General features: G+C 33.4%; 1 protein-coding gene across 1 annotated transcript in view; it reads left to right on the top strand.

The window, feature by feature from the left end:
* Nucleotides 1–14,719, top strand: part of EYS (eyes shut homolog) — a 1,676,468-nt gene that overhangs the window by 511,097 nt on the left and 1,150,652 nt on the right. The window contains exons 17-18 of the mRNA XM_057737776.1: nucleotides 3,416–3,512; nucleotides 3,702–3,803. Of these exons, the coding sequence (XP_057593759.1) occupies nucleotides 3,416–3,512; nucleotides 3,702–3,803 (199 nt within the window). The remainder of the gene's footprint in view (nucleotides 1–3,415; nucleotides 3,513–3,701; nucleotides 3,804–14,719) is intronic.

Consider the following 14,719-nt stretch of genomic DNA (forward strand, 5'->3'; position numbering starts at 1 on the left):
TTTCTTTTCATATATCATTGTTTTTTAAAGTTAAGCCGGCAACTATTTTGTAGTATTGGTTAATTTGCAAATAAAATATTACTATTTGTATTATATCATTTTAAAACAAAAAGAAAACAATATTTTTAAACATTTTCTGACTTGCCAAGAGAGAAAGCTCTCTTTTTGTTTCCATAAAGTTTTAAAATCTAGGGAAATTAAAATTTTAATTAAGAAGAAATAAAAATTTCTAATGTTTTTGAAAATAATTCATTTTAATATTTATTGTTTTTGTTTTAAAATATGGTTTTTACACTATCTTGTTTGAATACATGGAAGATACACTCTAATTTTTCACTTTTTAATTCATTTCTAATTACTCCAGCTGATATTACTTCTAATGTGAAAGTTGTCAAATATAGCCCTGAATGATAAAATGCTTCCTAAAAATTTCTATGAACAACTAACTATTGTTATTGTACTTTGTTCTATGCCATCCCTTCCAGAAAATAAAGTATAAAAAGGCTACATTTTTTCAAAATGAGAAAATATTAAGTGATTATGAATATTATACCTATAATCTACAGTGATTTAGTTCTGGATTTGAGCAGTAGCTTTGGTAACTAATTTAAATGTAAAAATATTATTTATTAACCAGTCGTATGCATTTGCTACAAGAATCACAGGCAAGACAGTATAAGAAAAAATCAAGAAAACATTTGTTTGAGAATTGCTCATTATTTGTTTTGCAGTTAATAAAATAGAGACAGATGAATAGATTTGGATAGGGATAAATAGGAGAGGAATAGCATAGAATTAATTCGCTGTACTTTGAGTTTTGACAGACTTTTAACTGTCACTGCCTATATTCAAAACAAGTACCCTTCAGATGAATATATATCAACTTTCAAAACCAAGGACTATGAAAAATTTAGTTTGGAACTAAGTATACATACATCTCACTCCTTTAAATCCTCCAAACTTAGTTTAGGTTTTCCCCACAAAGATTTGGCTTCTTGTAAATGAGATCCACATCTAATTTATTTTTCCTCCCAATGTCTACTGCATTTCAGAAATCTCATTTTCTCAGTCCATTGACATATGTTGCTAGTTGGTAACAAAGCTCCATCTCAGAAATGTCAAACTAAATGAATAAGGCAAAATCACCAAAGACAAGGTTATCCTGTGAGCTGTCCAAGTTGCCAGGTGCTGAATGTTCTGATCCATCAGCCCAGCTGAACTAAGGGAGGCACACTGCAGTCCTAGAGCTGGCCAGTGCCCCTGAGTTCCAATGCCACAAAATAATATTTCTAAGAAACAACTTAATGTCAAAATGCCCTGTCTCCCAGATAATGCTAGTTATGCTGAAAGTAGAAATGGTGGAATGCATCCAACTTTCTAAATATTTAACTTGTAAAAAAATTTAACTACAATGAAATATTTAAGGAATAGCTTATTAGTTATTTATAACTGTACTATGACATTTACAATTTAAATATAACAGCAATAGTGATTGATGCATTGTGTTGAAGTGCATTGGAATAATTAGGAGAAGTATATTAACCTGGAAATAATTAATTTATAATAAAAAAATTTTGTCCTGGGTGCTGAGAATACAATATCTACAGCATGAATAAAATTATAAGATGCAACTTTAGAGTTTAACTTGAAAGATTTGATAATTGAGAAAGAAAAATGGCACAAATTAATACCAGTGCTTTTCTGGAAGTCAGCCTGGTCTGTTAGTCACATACGCATTCCAGGTCTCTCCTTAGTGTTTCACAGGGCATCTTTCTTCCATCTTTCTAGTTTTAACCTGTCATTGTCTCTATATGTAAAGGGAATTTCTTTTAGGTATCATATAGTCAGTTCTGTTATTTTATTTAGTCTGATTGTTCCTGTCTTTTAATTGAAATGTTTTTTTTAAATCATATTTAATGTAATTATTGCTATATATGGCTTTAAATAAGTCATCTTGCTATTTCTTTTCTACTTGTCATAGCCATATTTTGTTTCTTTTTACTTGTGTCCTTTTGGATTAAGTCATTTCAGGTTTTTATATTATCTCCTGCTAAAGAGAAGCCATATTTCACAAGACATGGTATCAACTTTCAAACTCTAACTGGGAGTGGGTTTGGCCTCTGACCTGATGGGGGACACCACAGAGAATGACAGTGGTTTGTAGCATGGTGTGATGGGAAAAGATAAAGCCAGCCAGTCCCAGGTTCTTTCATGGGAATCTGAGTGTGGAAATGAAGAGAGAATTTTCCATTCAGCAGTAGGAGCTGAAGCTGAAAGGTCATGATATAGACATAAGAGAAACTGTGCTATATTATCTGCATGCCAATATTACAAAGGATTTGAAACTTTGAACATGAAGAGATATTTGCAGATAGAATGAGGAGGAGAAACTATATGAGAAGGTGTTGAGGAAGCAAGATGGCCATTCCTGGATAGCTAGACCACCCTGTCTTTCCTATATTTCTCAGCTCCAATCCCAGGATACACGTAAGCCTCTACTAAAGTTTCCTTAGAGTAACTTCTATTCCTCAAACTAAAAATCTGCATAGATATTGACATTATAATGTCTCTTCCATTATTTGGTGCTTAATTACAGCACTGAAAAAGTAAGAGAAAGGAAAATTGTCTTGTTTCTTATATTTTCTAACTAGTATAGGAAAAAATATTAGCAACAAAAAATGATTACATATATAAACATATATGTAGTATATGTATGACTAGTTATTAGTTAGAATACATTAGTTATTCTATAACCGTGGAAATAATTAAGTGGTCATAATAATATTAAAATATTTAATGTACTTTAGTGACATAACGCTGATTTTTTTCTGACACAAATGTGTTGAAATAATTACAACTGAGTTTGTATGTCTATAATTTTCTTTCCTTTTTTTTAGACATAACTGTCATGGGTTTAAATGGTTGACTGATTACTTAGCTATGAATCAAAATAATTTGTTTTCTTTGAATCATTTGGATATGAAAAGCAATTAAATAATGTGCCTCATCTGTTAACTGCTTTGAATAAATCTGATCACTGAAGCTCAATTTTACTTTAAGATTGGTCATCACATTAATTCATTTTCTTTCCAGATCATTTCAATTCTTTTTGTTCAAACATTTACAGACCTTAAAACAACGGCAACATTAACATCAACTCTATTTCCACAGGAGATTTAGCAAAGCAGTCCGCCCTCAATTCTTTCATTTGAACTCATTAATTAGAAAGTAACATAATTTTATTCAGACGTTATGCAAAATAGTTGTATGAGAAGCCAAAGATGAGTTGTTTTCTCCCTTTTTTTTTCTTAACTTCCATCATGAGTATATTCTCCAGACTCTTTACTACTGATTCCAATTTTCACACTCTAAAGTGAGGTTTGCTCATCTCTATCCATCTCCTCTCTCTTTGCAGGATTTAAAGGTGAACACTGTGAAATTAACATGAAGGAGTGCTTCTCCCTTCATTGTCGAAATTGTGGTGACTGTAAAGATGGGGTCAACCATTTCAGGTAGAGAAAGCCAAAAACATAGATACATGTGCATGCATCTAGAGGTATTTAAATGTGTGCATATTTATAACATTGATGGACACACTGAACAGCACTTCTACTTATTAACAGTGTGCCCTGCTATGATTATTTGAATTTTCAGCTTTAAAATTCTACATCAATGCGGTTATTTAATTTCTTGTTTAAAAGGAGTGTTTACAGACCTGGGTTTTCTGGACCTCTCTGTGAAACTAATGAGTGTTCCTCTAAACCTTGCACAAATAATGGAATCTCTATGGAGCTGCCAAATAGGTTAGAAGCTACATGCTTTTTCTGAGTCAATTATTTTATATGTAAAATGTAACAAATAATAAAGTGAACATATATGCACCCATTATACAACTTAAGAAGCATAAGATTTCTGATACACTTGTGTTTGTCCTCAAGTACTCCTCCACCCTCCCACCTAATTATTGAATATCCTGAATTTATGCTTATTGCCCTTGCCTATAGTATACATAAATTAACTATTGGTATGTATGCCCGAACAAAACACTCTTTAGTTTGCATATTAATGTAACTGAAGTAATATTACATACAGTCTTCTGAAATAATTCATTTTGTTGAAGATGACATTTGTGCATTATCTGTTGCTCCTTTTTAACTATTACAGAATATTACACTTAAATATATGCCAACAGCATTTATCATTCTCCTGGTTGTGGATATTTGGGTTATTTGTCCCTTCTTTCTTAGAAATAATAATACTATTGAGGTTTTCAAATATTCCTCCAAATATGCAAGTACCAGTGTCAGTGTAGGTTTCATACCCAGAGAACAGTTGGATCATTGGGTGGCCTGTTTCACATGTACTATATCATGAGTTTTTTCCCAGTTCACTTTGAAAATGGAATATTCACACTCAATGGAAGTGAACAAATATTCCTATTTGCAGTGTCAAAATGTTGCATTTGGGCTTATCTGCTGTGTGTAAATTATACCTCCCTGTGGTCTTCCTCTGTGTTCCCATGATGACTTAGGAGGTTGAGCACCTTTTCATACATTTCAAGAGATTTCATTTCCTTTCTCGAAATGCCTATTTATGGCATCTGCCCACTCGTTCTCTTCTTATTGATTTGTAAGAACCTTTATATATTCTAATTATTAACACTTCTGTTAGTTGTATATGCTACTAAAAATATCTTCTACTGACTGTGGCTTGCCATTTCACCTTCTTTATTAAGATTCTGAGTACTAAAGCTTATTTTTAATGTAATTGAATTAATAATTTAGTTTGTATATGGCTTGTGTTGTATAAGCTTGTTTAAAAATGTTTACCTTAAGATAAAAAGATGTTTCTTATATTTCCTTTTAAAATATTTAAAATCCTGCCTTTTATATTTAAATCTTTGTCTATCTGAATATTGTGTGTGTGTGTGTGTGTGTGTGTGTGTGTGTGTGTGATGTAAGGTAGGCATAATTTCATTTTTTCCATGTGACTAAGCAGTTGTGCCTGCTACGGGTATAGAATGAGTCCACTCTTACTCATCTGTGTGGTGGGTAATGCCTTCTCGTTGCAGATCAAGTTCCCATATATGACCATATGTATCTGTTTCTATTCTGTTTCCTTAGTTCAATTAGTTGTCCATGTGTCAGTGCCATAAATATTAACTACTTACCTTTGAAAATCTCAATACTGATATTGCAAGACATCTCATATTTTTAATCTGCTTCAGGAAGATTTAGCTACTTCTGACAATTTCTTCTCTTCCATGTAAATCCTTACATCCAAACAAGCAAGAAAAGACCAGGTAGAATTTTTATTGGAGTTTCATTGAATTTGTAAGTCAGTTTGAGAAGAATTGATATTTATTTAGGTCTTTTAAAATATCTTTCTAAAAAAATCCAAAAACTTTGAACAAATTCAACTGGATTTCATTGATTAAGATTAAAAAAAAAGACAAATTTGCCAGGTCACAGTTGCTCCCCAGGTACTAAGGGTTATGTTTGTGTTCTTTAATAGAGATCCAAAATCTAGAATTGCTATTAAAATTTGTTTCACAATTTTTTTAAGTTTCTGATAATCTTTTATTATTTCTATCATTTTCTATGGCCCTCTAGCTTTTGCACTGTCCAATATGATGAAGTAAATGGGGGCATGCTTTGACTCACCCTCTGCAACTCTCAAGCCCTTCCAGGACACACTAATTACTACAAGTCCCATAGGTATACAGAATTGCTTTCAGTTTAAAATCTTGATAAGTCTGAAGGGGCATTTCAGGATCTTCCAATTGGGCTTTCCTCCATAATATCTCTTATTACAGTATGAAGCTCCTATCTATTACTAAGTATGTTGAGTACATTATATATCCAGGGACTGGGGGGTAAAATGAAACAAAACAAAACATGGATTTACTATCCATCTACCAGACTTCAATACTCATTTGCTCCTCTTGGTGGAGCAGTGATATTAGCCAGTATACAATCATTCCTAAAAGTGTGAATATCTTTGCTTCATCAGTGAATAGTCATATGAGTAAATGGCCTCAGATCCCTCAGAAGAAGGCTTTGGGATGATATACAGAACATCTGTGACTATATCGCAAGATCCTTCTGCAAAAGGGGGTCCTCGGTTGAGGGACTGGGTCTGTGACATGACCTAGTCATATGTAAGAGACTAAGAATCCCAACAAAGGCAAATGGAATTACATCTTTGCCCTGTAGATCTAGATATTTAATTCTGTGTACATAAAGCAGCACCATAGAGCACCATAGCTGACTGTCCATGTGTTATTTCTAGAAAGTCATCACCAATAAGCCATAGCCAAGAGTATCTGTGAATCGTCCCATTAATCATCATTGTTTCTCTGATGTGTGTGGTCATTTGCTCATTGTTTTATCTGATAGTCAAGTGTATTCAGCAGGTTTTATCCATTCTTGGGCCCTATTATCTGCTTTCACATCCAGGAACCTAGCTTCACAACAGCATCCCACTTGTCACCTCCAGTCTTTAGAGGATGATCACCACAAAGCTCTTTGAGACAGTAGTGCCTCTTATCCACCCTGCTTTAGTCTTGTGAGTGGAGTGCCCTCCTGGGTGGTGGAGTTTCTTCCTAGGAGAATGAAATGCCCTTCTATATCCTGTGGGGATAGAAATTAAGAGGTAACTGGGAAGCTTACACATAATTGATCAAACATGTCCATTAGCAATGAGCCTATGAACTCTAGCACTAACCTAAACTGAGTTAAGCTCTGGTTGTGCTCAGCCATCCTCTCTGACATCACACCCAGTGCTCACATTAGCACTTTAAACCTTCTGTCTCCATCTGTATCAATAAATTCAGCTTGTTTAAGTCTTATATTTATTCTCCCTTGCTCTGATTACCTTAGATTCAATCCCACACTTTCTCCCCAATTTTGTGCCAATACACATTTCTGGGGTTTTATGAAATTCTTTTGAGGTATAGGCTCTCTGTTTCCAGTTAAGTGTTTCCATCTCTCATTAGCAAAGGTGGAACCTAATCCTTTTTATGAGCTGGAATCAATGAGAAATGTTTGGGAGAAGGCAGGAGAAAACTGGCAACAGTTTATAAGTCAAGTCTTTCAGAGGCATTTAAAGGAAGGCTTGTATGCTGAGAAGTAAAGATTCCCTAAGTCACAGGGGAGGTGTTGCCTCTCCCAGTAGGGAGGTTAAAGTGAATTCAGAGATTTACAATTCTGAGCCATATCTATCCTCTCTCTACAAGGGTATGAACTCCTTCAAAGTTACTGTATAGGCTATACTGGTTTGCTGTTGTTGTTTAACAAAAAATCCTGAAAACTCAGTGATAAAAAATAACAATCATTTATTATTATTTTCATATCTGTGGTCTTCTGAAATGTGGCTAATATATGTTGGATTCACCCAGGTTTCTTGGAGATATAGCTGATGGAGGAAGGGTTTTTGCAAGTGTGTCACATCAGCTGAGATGGCTCCACTCCAAATGTTTCTCATCCTTTTTGGACTAGCATGTCCTTCACATGGAGTGGCAGAGATTAAGAGAAGAAGCAGAAACATGCAAAGCCTCTTAAGCCCTGGGCTCAAAAATAGCACCCTTCTTCTTTACCTATAGATCACTATCTAGAAAAAGATATATGGCCAAGCCTGAGAACATGGGACAAATAAGCTCTCTCTTCCCATGGTAAAGCTCTGGCCAGGAAGAGTGGGAAAGAATTAAGATTAAAAAAAAAAATGCTATCAACTAAATTGAATCCAGGATTAGTACTTGGAAAATAGGTCCACTATGTATAGACTGAAGCATGGGGTTTTAATTGCCTGGCATTTCCAATTTGCCCTTCATGAGGCCTGAGAGATCACTCTAAAGCAGAAACTGGGATAAAATGTGTAGTAGAACCAAAATGACCTTACAAATCTAAATGAAGGTTTTTTTCATATGAATTCATCATGTAGCTCTGAAAGACCACTTTCCCATTTCCAGTATAAGATCTCAAAGAGTTACAGGAGGAAGCCACTCAAAATGCCCCTTGTTTGAAAGAGAACCACTTAGTAGGTTCATGACCACAAGAATGATGAGTTCACTTACAAACAGCTAACTTAATTACAGGGTTGATGTTGACTCATCAATCTGTCTGATGACAGCAAAGTGTTTCCCAAACCGAGAATATCCTAAAAAGCTTAATGGAAAATAACCAACTGCTACTGGTGAGCAAGCTGAGAGATCTGTTAATCCTCAGACTCTGCTCATGTATAGGAAATACTGATGCCAATACAATATACTGACTGAACCGTGATTAAGATGTATGCTCTTCAGACATGAAACAGATTTTGGAGGTTTCTGGATGTGGCTTTTGAACACCAGAGTAGTGGTGCACTGCCCAGGGCCAGCATCTTTTTTCAGAGGCCCTCCCCAGAGATCAGAAGATTAGGGAAGGAAATGAAGGTTTCCCAGTCCAAGGCCTGGCTTTATTCAGGGGCATGGATGATAGTATAAGGAACAGGAGAAATCTGAAACCCCAAGGCAATTTCCCTGCAGTTGAAAAAGAAATGGCAGCCACTTTTGAAGACAGCTTAGCATTTTATTAAAAACTTACAATATGATCCAATAATCACACTACTTGGTATTTGCCCAAATTAGTTGAAGCATATATTCCACTCAAAAAACTACTAGCAGATGTTCATAGTGGTTTTATTCATAACTGCCAAAACCTACAAGCAACCAAAATGCCCATTAGTAAATGAATGGATAAATCAACTGTGGTACATTCAGACAATGGAATATTACTCAGTATTACAAAGAAAGGAGCTATTAAGTTATGAAAAGTCACGGAGGGATCTTATATGTGTATTACTAAATAAGAGAAACCAATCAAAAATATTTACATTTAGTATTATTCCAACTACATAACATTCTGGAAAGGCAAAACTATAGGCAGTGAAAACAGATAGTGGCCGTCAGATTTTAGAGGAGATGGAGGGATGAGTAGATGAATCTCAGAGGATATTTAAGTTACTGAAACTATTCTGCACAGTATGGTAGTGCACATATATCATTATACATTTGTCAAAACCCATAGAATGTACATCACCAAGAGTGAACCGAAATGTGAACTATGGATTTTGAGTGATGATATAAGACATTGTAGGTTCATCATTTGTAATAAATGCCCCAGTCTGCTGGGAGGGGGGGTTGTTGATGGTGGGCAGAGTCGTGCATGTATGCGGTTATAGGCTGTGTGGGATCTACTTTCTGCTTAACTGGCTGTGAACCTTAAACTAATCTAAAAAATAAATTCTATTTTTAAACATGCAATCAACACAGCACCCTTTTATCTTTTCAGTGTGTACTTGGGCAGGGCCTAACAAACTTGCTTTGGCTGGTGTTTGAGGCAATAAGCTATCTGTGATAACTGAGTAGGAGCAACAGAAAACTGTGCACTAAGCATTGGCTGAAATCACTGTAAGGTTTGAGAGGATATGCGAAAACATGGGCAAAAATACAAAGAATTTAAAGAGGAAAAAATGAAATAAATGAGCAGTCAACAACTAAGTAGGAAAACTGAAACAAAATGAGATATTTCATCTTTCCGAGGTGAATCTTATCCACTGCTCATGGGAGCATAAAGAGCTATATTGGGAAATGTATCATAAAGTTCATCTATAGGTATACACCCTAGAGAAAATCTTAAATACAGGTACAAGGAGATTTGTACAAGGTTACACATTTGTGATATGTTTACACTGGTGAAGATTTAGACAATCTAAATAAACAAAAATGTAATATAACAAAAATAAAACTATTATTTAGTATGAATAAACTTCCTAGGAATACATATTCTTGAATATTTATTGAAAATATGATTGAATGGAAGAAGAAATTATCAGATTAATATATGCAGCATATTGTTTAGCAGAAAATTTGTAAGAAACTGCAAAACTGTCTTCGAAAATAGTTGTTCCAGTTTTCATTTCTACCAGCAGTGATTGATACCCCCTGTTGCCTCACATTCTCACAAGCACTTGATGTTATCACTGCTCTGGATTTTGGCCATTCTCATAGGTGTGTAATGGCATCTAGGTGTTGTTTTAACTTGAGTATCCCTGATGATATATGTGCTTATTTGACATCAGTATGTCTTCTTTGTTGAGGTCAATTAGGGTCATTGGCCTATTTTTAAGTTGGGCTGTTTGTTTTCTTATTAATGAATTTTAAGAGTCCTTTGTATATTTTGGATGATAGTCCTTTACCAGACATGTCTTTTGCAAATACTTTCTTCCAGTTTGCAGCTTGTCATGTCATATTCTTGACATTGTCTTTCAGAGCAGATTTTATAAAATTTTATAAAGTCCAGTTTATCAGTTCTTTCTCTCATAGATCATGCCTTTGGTTATCTAAAAAGATAACCAAAGCCAAAATCATCTAGATTTTCTCTTTCATTACCATTGATATGCTTTATAATTTTTCATGTTGTATTAGGTATGAGATCCATTTTGAGTTAATTTATATGAAAAGTATAAGGCCGGTGTCTAGATTGCTTTTTTGTTTGTTTTTACATGTGGACATCCAGTTGTTCCAGCACTGTTTGTTGAAGAGACCATCTTTTCTCCATTGTATTGCCTTTCTCCCCTTTCTCAATACCTATATGGATCTACTTCTTGGCTGTCTACTCTGTTCCATTGGTCTGTTTGTCTGTTCTTCAATGTACCACACTGTCTTGATTACTGTAGCTTCATAGTAAGTCTTCAAGCTGCATACTGTCAGTCCTCCTGCTTTATTCTTCTCTACAATATTGTTGGGGCTATCCTGAGTCTTTTGCCTCTCCATACAACCTTTGGAATCAGTTTGTCAAAATCCACAAAATAACTTGCTGGGATTTTGATTGGGTTTCCATTGAATCTAGAGATAAAACTGGGCTAAACTGACATCTTGACAACATAGTCTCTATCCATGAACATGGAATATCTCTCAATTTTGTTTTTCTTTGATTTCATTCATCAGAGTTTACAGTTTTCCTCATATGAATCATGTGCATACCTTGTTAGATTTATTCCTAATTATTTCATCTTGGGAATGCTAATATAATATTTAATGAAATATTAAAATATATTTTGTAGAATTCATGCCAACCTAAGAATAGTGATTTCCTCTTGGTGGAGAAGAATAGAGAATAATTAATCTGAATGGATACAAATTAGTTTCAAATATAGGTTATGTACATTTTCCTTTAAAATCTTTCAGGAACTTAGAAAAATATTAAGATAAGTATAGATGATGGGCATATGAGTGTTGATTATTCTATTCTCAGAAAATTACTTTGTTTAAATTGTTATAATAAAAGCCATTTTCAATACACTAATGTGTTTCAAAGACAAAAAATATCTATGAACAACTGAAAATGAGTAATCACATTTTCAAAGCCCATCTTTTTTGCAAGAATTTTTTTTTAACAATTTTCTTGTGGTATGTTTTTAGCACACTGATATTAGCTTACCATTTTAAAGAATTTGAAATAATTTAAAAACTCATTTAAAACCAATTGTATTTGTATATTTAGTACAAATTAAACTATAGACACTAAAAAAAAATATTAAAACCGTAATTATTACATAACACTTCATGATTACATCCATATTTTTAACCCGTTCCATCCTTTTGGTTATTGAAATTGAGGCCTGAAACAGTTAATACCTAATGACATCATTTAAAGATTAATTCTTTGAGATATGACAGCATGTAGAGGACAGCCCCAATTGATATGCAAAGTCATTGCAAAACTGGACGCTGGAATTGACATTCTATGACACTTGAAAACATATGTTTGTTACCCAATAGAACAAATGTCTTTTTAAACTACACTCATCAGTTCACATAGGTCACTAACAATAATATTAACCTGTTGGAAATGTATAGCTGAATAGAGAATTCATCAGAAGAATTAGAGTAACAGTGGCAGCTCCACTCAAAGAATACAGGAGGAGAAAGTTTTCCAAATGCCTGGCTGGTGTTATTATAGCTAATCATTATCAAAAAGAATAGTTTGTGACTTTCATGAGTTTAACAATCATTTACTGTTATAAAGTTGAAAATGATGGTTAATGGGCATTTAAATACAGACAAAAATCTGTACATTCTTTTATAAAATTTTACCTAGAAATCAGTTATTAATCTGAATGACTTTTGGCCAACTAAATATTTTGCCATAGCACCATTGTTTCAGATTAAATCTGTGCCCATATACACTAAAATTCTAGTAATTATATAAAAAAGACTATTTTAAAGATAATCACTCTGTGGAGAAAATATATTGGGTAAAAAAGAATTGGTCTACCTTCCTTCTTTTCTTTTAGCTTCAGTTACACAGAATGTACAACACCTTAAAATAGAACATCTTAAAAATGCAGATAAACGGAAACATACAATATAAATTACACATATCATAACATATTCAATATCTTCTTAGATTAACATTAATTTGATGTTTTCTATGTGCGAATGTTTAAAGTACCATATTTACTTTTTATTATATATGCTTGTATACTTAAATATGCCTGTATCTGGTAAAAATGAAAACATAAAAGAACAGATAATAAGACTTACTTCATATTTTGTAACTGATTAAAATTTTTAAAATATCAGCTAAAGTATTTAACTCCATAAAATTTTAACACCTCAAAAACTCATACAAGAGTGTAAAGCAATTATATTCCAATAAAAAAAAGTACAAAAAAAAAACCCAAAAAAAACCTCTATAATATGTGTTGGACCTTATAATATGATTTAATCAATGTAGTACCTATATTTTAAAATGTCAGCTTTCTATAAAAAAATAATTTCCCTCTTATTATTTCCTTCTTCATCTGAAATAAAATAAAAACAAGATAAAAATTAGTGTAAAGCAGATGTTCATCTTAGGGTTATATGCCCCTGTGATTATCTTGTACTTTTCCATCTCTTTTCATTATGGCAAAATCACCTTATATAAATTATAATTACTCTTCTTAATCTCAACTTTATTTTAATGTATTGAATTTTCTTCAGAAGTCACCTGTTAAAATACATTTTAGTGATTGGGAAAATATGTCCAATATATAAGTAAAAATTTTATATCACTATCAAAAGAAATTTGAACAAAAATGTTCAAAACCTTGACAACTTATTTAATTCCAGGGAAATTTTTAAATAAAAGTCTTATCTTTAAATTGGAAATTTCTATTCTGTCAAAAATATATTATGTATTTCATGTCCTTAACTGTTTATTTGAAATAGGATATTTTTAATATATGCATATTTTTAAAGTTATTAAAATAAAGTTTCATCAAAAGGAAGAAATGTTTATATATGGTACAATAACTATTATAAAATTATATAGGTCACTTAAGATGTTAATAAAAAGCTTCACTTTTATTTTTTCCCCTTAGCCTAGGTAATTGTGGTCTGTGTAAAGAAGGGATGAGAACCTCCCCAGATAATAAAAGAAAGAAGTGCTGAAGGGACAGTGTACTTTATCCAGAGGCCAGTATGAGGAAACATCTTGTGAGGATCCTTTGACACAACCATGCACGTTCACTTTCTAAGTGTTCGAAGGGCCAGAGTAAGCTCAGAGAGAACAAATTGGGAGTGTGCAGCACTGTGCTTGCCTATCCTAGTGAGAGGTGAAGGGGTGAGTCATGGAGGGAAGAGAGAGAGAGGGAGATTTGGGGAGGGGAGGGAAGGAGGGAAAGAGAGCATATTCATATATTAATTTTCATGGGAAAGACTAACACAGAGATTCAAGGTAGAAGCTCTATTTGGAATAAAGATTGATATTCATGGAAATTTGCCCTAATATAATACAATAAATAAATATAAGTTTTAGTAAAAACAACAGAAGGATCTGGAAAGCTAAACTTCAGATGGTAATTGGAACTGAAAAACAAACAAAAGAGAATTCTGGGTAGGTGATAAAATCTTAATCTTGTCATACATACTCAAAACTATCACATAAACAAAAAAATAAAACAAAACTATTATTGTTCGGTTGTGTTTGTTCATTTGTTTTGTTTTTTAGACTCCACATATAAGTAAAATCATATGGTATTTGTCTTTGTCTGACTTATTTTACTTAGCATAACACCCTACAGGTCCATCCATGTTGTTGCAAATGGTAAGATTTCATTATTTTTATGGCTGAGTAGTATTCCATTGTGTGTATGTATAACACATCTCCATTCATCTGTTGATGGACATTTAGGTTGCTTCCATATCTTGGTTACTGTAAATAATTCTCTTTTGAATACTGGGGTGCAAATATCTTTGCAAAATAGTGTTTTAATATTCTTCAGGGAAAAACCCAGAAAGGCAATTGCCGGATCATATGGAAGTGGTATTTTTAATTTTTTGAGGAACTTCCGTACTGTTTTCCATAGAGACTGCATCAATTTATACTCCCACCAACAGTGCACAAGGGTTTGTTTTTCTCCACATTCTTGCCAACACTTGATATTTCTTGTCTTTTTTTTTTTTTTGGGTGGGTATACCAAGTTCAGTCATCTGTTTTTATACACATATCCCCGAATTCCCTCCCTTGTCTTTTTGATAAAAGCCTTCCTGAAAGTTGTGACGTGATATCTCATAGGTAGAAAGAACAAATTGGTGGTTGCTGAGGGGTGGTGGGAAGATGAGTAAAAAGATAAAGGGGATTAAGATGTACAAATTTCTAGTTACAAAATAAATAAGACATAGGAATGGAAT

The sequence above is a fragment of the Hippopotamus amphibius genome, chromosome 6, assembly GCF_030028045.1.
Source record: "Hippopotamus amphibius kiboko isolate mHipAmp2 chromosome 6, mHipAmp2.hap2, whole genome shotgun sequence".
Taxonomy (NCBI): domain Eukaryota; kingdom Metazoa; phylum Chordata; class Mammalia; order Artiodactyla; family Hippopotamidae; genus Hippopotamus; species Hippopotamus amphibius.